At 40.0% G+C, this 6,912-nt stretch overlaps 2 protein-coding genes across 4 annotated transcripts in view; one reads left to right on the top strand and one right to left on the bottom strand.

Moving 5' to 3' along the window:
* Positions 1-1,879: 1,879 nt before the first annotated feature.
* Positions 1,880-6,700, bottom strand: THUMPD1 (THUMP domain containing 1). Its single transcript, XM_043973809.1, has 4 exons — positions 6,347-6,700; positions 4,615-4,792; positions 3,901-4,149; positions 1,880-3,067 (listed from the first exon to the last, which is right to left on the bottom strand). Exons 1-4 carry the CDS (start codon positions 6,578-6,580, stop codon positions 2,625-2,627), a joined length of 1,104 nt encoding a protein of 367 aa, XP_043829744.1. The 5' UTR covers positions 6,581-6,700; the 3' UTR covers positions 1,880-2,624.
* Positions 5,207-6,912, top strand: part of ACSM3 (acyl-CoA synthetase medium chain family member 3) — a 45,888-nt gene continuing 44,182 nt past the window's right edge. For 2 of the 3 annotated variants that reach the window (XM_043973796.1, XM_043973778.1), the window contains exon 1: positions 5,207-6,268. The gene's annotated coding sequence lies outside the window, so the exon portion shown is untranslated. The remainder of the gene's footprint in view (positions 6,269-6,912) is intronic. The other variant, XM_043973787.1, reaches the window with a different exon arrangement.

Below are 6,912 nucleotides of genomic sequence, written 5' to 3'. Positions count from 1 at the left end.
ACAGTACTGTAGAATATTTGTGGGGATTTTTTTTCAGCTGAAAGACTCAAATGTTAAATTCCTACTTTCTCTTATCTTTTTTTTTTAAGCTCCAAGATAGTCCAGAAATATTTGAGAAATGATCTTTTAGTTTGTGGAGCCAAAAAAATGAAACTGTACTTCAACTGTCCTGTGTCTAATTAGCTAAAATAAAGTTACTAAGAACTTCAGAAGCTAGTATTTCAGGGAGAAAAACCATGTTCTTCCATTCTTTATATGTTATATTTGGCTGGGGTTATTTTTTAAATTGGCAAAGCATCTAATCCAAGTTTTAGAAGCTCATTAGTTCCAAAGAATGGATTTAGCCAACAAAAAATTACTTCCTGATGCTTTTTATATTTTATACCAAATAATCAAAACCAACAGACACAGCAACCATATAAGCACTGTTCCTCTCCCCAAACTCCTTAGGAGAAAACTCTATTTCATCATCTGTCCTCCATAACCAATCCAGATCACTGCACCTAATCTGAGTTCAGCTACCTTTTAAGTACTATTTTCACCTAAATTATTGTAGTTATTGGCTATATTATGCTTTATAATAGAACTTCAAGTACAGATATGTTTTATTTTAAAGAAAATTCACTATTAAAATATCCCTATTTACAAAACAGGATAGGGGGTGACTAACTTTGTTTTTTTAAAGATGCTTTCTTTGGCTTTTTAAAATGAACCCTGTGCTTAATCCTTTTTAATGTGGTAGTTAATTTTCCACACAATTCTTACCTCTCTAAAGAATTTGAGTTCCTTATCAGCTGCCACAGATTACAACTTTTCCATGATTTACTAGATCAGCTAAAAAAAAAATGAATTATCCTTACAGCCACATCTCCACACCTGGATAGGATGGTCTGCAGACCTGGGGCCACTGCTGGGTCCCTACTCACAGCCTATGTAGCTTGATAAGGTCTACCTTTGCTTATGCTCTGTGAGTATAGCCTTTAAGAACCAAAGATCACCATCACACTAAGACGAGGAAGGCCCCAGTTTTGTATATATTTATATTTAATCTAAGAGCCCATGCTCTTTGTTGTTGAGTCATTCAGTTTTATCTGATTCTTCAGATTTCTTGGCAAAGATAAGGAATGGTTTGCCATTTCCTTCTCCAGTATGTCCATTTTACAGATGAGGAACTGAGGCAAATAGGGGTTGTGACTTGCCCAAGGTCACACAGCTAGTAAGTGTCTGAGGCTGGATTTGAATTTAGACCTTCCTGACTCCAAGATATCTACACACTGAACCACCTAGATGCCCCTACCCCATGTTCTACCCCTTTCCATTCACCTCCTCCCCAACCCGTGTCGTTGGAAAAAAAAAAAAATCAGATGAAACATTGGTTTCTGTAAGGAAAATTTACTTTTGCATTTCTGAAAAAGTACCAATGAAAAACAAACAGTATCTTTTTATGGGTTACAGAAAGTATTTAACCAAAACAATAAGGAAAAGAAAAGAATTGTGCCTTGAGGATATTTAAAAATTATAGTCAACATTAGCATTAATTAAACATTACCTGAAGACACAAAAAGAATTTAACTTCTTCTCTACATGGTAAAATAATCTGAACTTATCAATGAGCTGAAAGAATGAATTAATTTGCACCATGGAATTTTGACATTTAAAAGTGAAATGTCAGTGTGAGAAAACAGTTTATAAAACTGAAAATAAACCTTTAAATGAACTAGTTAAGTTTATCACAAAGCTTGATGCAGTACCAACAACCAACTTGGGGAAGAGTTGTTTATGAAAAATACGTCGCATTCAGATAGTACCAAAACCACAGAAACAAATATGAAAGAAGATCTAAGACTCTTCAAAATGAAAAAAAAAAATTCTCTTTCTAGAAGAGCTCTCAAAATTAACATGTCAGATGTCAAGGGGACCCAACTTTATGGCAACATATAAGAGACAAAGTACATTCTAGATGAATGGGGCTGTCTTTAAACATTTAGATGTCTTTCAATTCCATGGGATCCTGAGTCTCGTGCTTCTATGCCATTAAAGTACCTTGTTCCTTGACACTGGGCATCAGCCGGAACTCTATATAAAAAGCATTTTCCCCCCTATTTCCCTAGGTGATGCTGCTAATAATGTGCATAAATCTTTCCTTCAAGTTATTCCACACAAATCCTGAAAAAAGTGGACATTCTAACAATCTAACAACTTCTAAGTTAAACCTTGCTCATGTATGAAAAGTTCTAACATGTTTAACCTTCCAGTCTTTAAACAGTGGTCCAAAAACTAAAATCCTATTCTCTTTTAGGAATTTTTGGATGTTGTCCCCAAGCTATTTCCAGTCTAGATGATGAAAAAATTCTTTTGGGAGTAAATAAGCAATTTAACCAATTAATCACTCCCTGTGGGGGGGATAACCACACTATTCTGTCCACTAATGAATCAACCAATGGAGCTGCTGGTGAAATATGGTGTTGTACATATTTCTCATACTTCCATAACTTTGAAAAACTTTAGATTAAACTTGCCTCCCGGGCAAGTTTCATTATGCATTAACATTCTCAACTTGGTTGCTTATTTTGTGCCCATCTTTGGAATAAGCCTCTTCTCTTACTACTTCCTGCCTCAACTGACTAATTTTTCTCCAAGGCCAGGTCGCTTTCAGTCGATTTAGAACCTTCTATAACTTGGCTTCCATTTTCAGATTTGGCCCCTTTCTCACCTTCTATCTGGGTCTCAGAAAGCGGCCCCACCTCTTTGCTACCCTCTACTACCACCTGGGGATTATTTTTGTCTTCTGCAGAGTCACTTTCATTTGATTTGAGATTCTCCTTCTCAGTGTTTCTGAACTCCAGTTTTGTCTTGTTTCCATTTCTTACTTGTGCATCCTGGCCAGGGTTTGGCTGAGACCCCTCTCTGTTACTCTTGACCACTTCCTGAAGGTTGTATTTTCTGAACAACGTGTAATCTTTGACAACACTCAGGCAGCAGACAGCCTTAATGATTTCCACCACGATGGTATACTGGGGATTACTAAGATCAACCTTATTTTCAGGATTGAGGCAGCCCACTATGCCTGCAAGATAAAGAAAATGAACAAAACACTTAGGCTGAGAAGGATCATCCTTAGCTCTGTGAACATCACAGGCTTAAGCTCTACTTCCCTCCTACCCCACACCTTTTATATTTCTGGTGTGTTGGAGTAGCACATTTAAACAAAACTTAAAATCACTGCAGATCTGCAAAGCAATGCAGATGAGGTGCTGGAAATACCTGCTGATGTAACTTTAACTCTGAAAAAGTTCAACTTAGCAAGGTAGAAAAAGCACACATGCTATAGTGAATGCAACATTTTTAAAACCAGAAATGTCAGGTTTATTACAATGTATTTTAAAAACATCTTAATAGATGCATTAGACAATCAGCCTCGTATGGGGGCCACAAGTGCTGGACTTGCAATGAGAAGACCTGGGTGGAATCCCACCTTACAAAAGCTTACTATTTATATGGCTATCCCTGGACAAGTCACTGAACCTCAGGTTCCTGAGTTTGGGGTTTTGTTTCCCCAAACCATCTATAAAATAAGGGAGCTGGTCTCCAAGAACTCGAAGGTTCCTTCTAGCTCTAAATCTATGATTCAATGAGCACCTAATTCAATATGTGAAAGCTTTAATTCTAGGGGGAAAAATAATTCAGATCCTGAAAATAATGTGACCATTTATCATAGACTCATATAATAGAATTGTAATTCATAAGAATAGAACATCTACCCAAAGAGGTTAAATGTCTTGTCCAGTGATAAAAAGAACTAGCAGGACTAAAAATGAAACCTAAGTCCTCAACTCCAGAGCTCTTTCCAAAGCACTGCTATATCATGCCTCTATGTATAACCATTTACCTGAAACATACCTGCTAGTTCTTTAATAACTTCTTCTCTGCTCATGTGGCTATTATTTCGCGCTTTGTAAATAATCTGGAATGTCCCTTTATTTGGTGCTTTAAACCAAGGTTCCAAAAAGGTTTCAGCATATTTTTTCATATCTTCTAAGAAAGCTTTGCATGTGCCAGATATAGGCAACATGCGCAGAATAACCCGTGTTTTCTTCTTCTTGGTTGTGTACATATCCTTCAGGATATGATGGACAAGTTTCTCAGGTTCTTCACAGAGAAAAGAAAAAAATTATTATGAAAAAAACAATTAATTTTTCTATATAGTAGGATTTTCCCCTAAGCCATCTTCATTTTTCCTTTGGTAATTTATCAGAGACCTTAATGTTTAAGAGGATTTTAGACACAATCCTAAGAAACATGCTACTTCCCTAGATCACTGAAACTATTTTGGTGAAAACATGGACAAATGGGAAAGCCAGAAAAATGCTTATATGCTGGTCAAGATGGAGATTTGTATCATTTACCAGTATTATCACATCATTCCTCTGCCACCTGGTAAATCTGGTAAACCCATTTGTAGCACAAACTTTTCTTCAGAAAAACAAAAATTTAAAAAGATGATGTCATCATATTCAAATCCTGGAGTCATTTTTTTTCCCCAGATGTTACTCTGAGGCAGGTCAATATGGTGAACTAATGCAAATTTGTTATAATAGGAAATCTAGGACTCACCTATGCCAAGTGTTCTAATGAAGACCACATTATTTGCTCCACTTTCCAATGACTGGAATCGTCTTAACCTCAATTCTGTAGAGGCCTGAATCTCACTGACTTCTTTCTTCAAGGCAGCTTCTGCATCATCTTCCTCTTCCTCCTCACTTCCAGATGGTTGCTTATCCTTGTCTACAAACTGTTTGCATTAAGTTGAAAAACTTAAATAAAGGAACCAGACCAGATTTAAAAGCAGCAATTATAAATAAACACAGAAAATCCTAGGTGGCATATACTAAACTGCCCACGGCAAAATTTTTCTTTTATTACTGATGTGAGGAAATGCCGGTGCTAAGTACTTTTTACAAATATTATCTTGTTTGATCCTCACAGCAACTGTGAGAGGTGGCTTCTTCTATTATTTCCACTATACAGCTGGAAAAACAGAACCAAATAGAGGCTAAAGGACTCTCAGGGTGACACAGGGATTAAGTGTCCAAGGCTGAATTTGAACTCAGATCTTTCTAACTCCAGGCCTGGTGTTTTGCACCACCTTACTTCCCCACAATACAACATTACACACACACACACACACACACACACACACACACACACACACACTTCTAGAACACCCTGTACATGTGTGTACCTGTGTGTACATCTGTGTATACACAGATACATGTATGCTAGAACTTTCAAACACTGTATATATACACGTGTGTACACTAAGACTTTTGGAGCACTCTGCACATTTGTGTACATACTTCCATATGCATAGAGACACACAGACCTATATACAAGTACACTAAGAACACACTGTACATACATATGTATGATATACATGTACACTAAGATTTTAACACCCTGTAGATGTGTATATATGCAAATACAAGCATATATGCATGCACGTACATATGTGCACACCTACATATGCAATACACACATACATGCAATTACACTTTTAGAATAGCCCCTACATGTGTGTACATATACACACACACATACACCAGGGTTTTTTAACAATCCTCGCATGTGTACATATATAAAAGTACACTAAGACTTTTAAACACCCTGTATGTGTATACATGTGCATGTACCTATACACACTGATTTTTCAAAAACCCTAACATGTGTACATATACACAATGCAGTAGAGTATAACTTTTAGCATACCAACACATACATATATATACATATACACCTATCCAAGTAAATGAATTTTCAGAACACCTGTACATACATATATACATACGAAAGTAAATAACTTTTGGAATACTCGTAACATATGTGTTCACTAAGCCTTTTAGAGCACCCCTTACGGGTGTGTACACATACACATATACAGGTACACTAAGACTTTTGGGACACCCCAGAGCACTGCAAACTTTAAAACACCATATATGTTAGCAATTTTTATTGCTTTAAGAAGCTCTCTCAATGAGCACCGTGAGGTGATGCCCAGGTAACAAGGAGGCAGGGCAGAGGGGGCGGGGCGTCCCGGTCCGGCGGCGGTCACGCTCCATTCCAATTCTGGCATCCTGAGGTGGGGGTGGGAGTGGACATCCGGGTCCCGGGGAAGGATAAGGTCAGGACGCCGCAGGCTGACTCAGAAGCCTCACCAGCGTCCCCTTAGACGCCGGGACTGGGTGGCCGCAGGGCGAACGAGCTCAGGCAGGTCTGAACACGCGGTGGGGGGGGGGGTGGAAGCCCCAGGCTTAACCCCGTCCCTCACTTAACCTCCCCCGCCCTTTACCTTCTCAGGCCCGTACAGGTCGTCCCCGTACTCGTTGAGAAGGCTGTAGGCCTCCTCCACGCATTTGCGCTCGTTCATGTTGCAGGTAATGAGGATGCCCTGAAGTCCCGGCTCGAGCTGCCTCGGGCCGCCGCCGCCACCCCCGCGCCGGGCCCTTTTAGCCTGCACGTACTGGGCCTTCCCTCTTCGTTTCACCCCTCCCGAGTGTGGGGGTTGCTCTGCGGGTGCGGCCATCGTGAAGAAAGGGGGGACGTTGGAGGGGAGGGGAAACTATGCGGGGCGGGAAAGGAAGAAGGTACCCTGCAACAGTCCCAAACCACGTGCTCCCTCCGTGGGGCGGGGACGCGAGATTATGACGCCAGTCCTGCGCGAACGCTTACTGCCAGTTTTACCCCGCCCCCGTGGAGTTGCAGGCGAAAGAACTCAGCCTGCAGGAAGCCGCTGGTTGGCCAAGGAGGAAGTTGGGGGCGGGGCTGACGACAAGGCAGAGTTCGCTGCTTGATTGGATAGGGAGGTTCCTTAACCCTCCCCTGTCCCCCTTGTGATTTGCCCTTTGCCCTATCCTT

Source organism: Dromiciops gliroides, chromosome 1, assembly GCF_019393635.1.
Source record: "Dromiciops gliroides isolate mDroGli1 chromosome 1, mDroGli1.pri, whole genome shotgun sequence".
Classification (NCBI taxonomy): domain Eukaryota; kingdom Metazoa; phylum Chordata; class Mammalia; order Microbiotheria; family Microbiotheriidae; genus Dromiciops; species Dromiciops gliroides.
The sequence above is the reverse complement of the archived record's forward strand: the minus strand, read 5'-3'. Positions and strand labels throughout refer to the sequence as shown.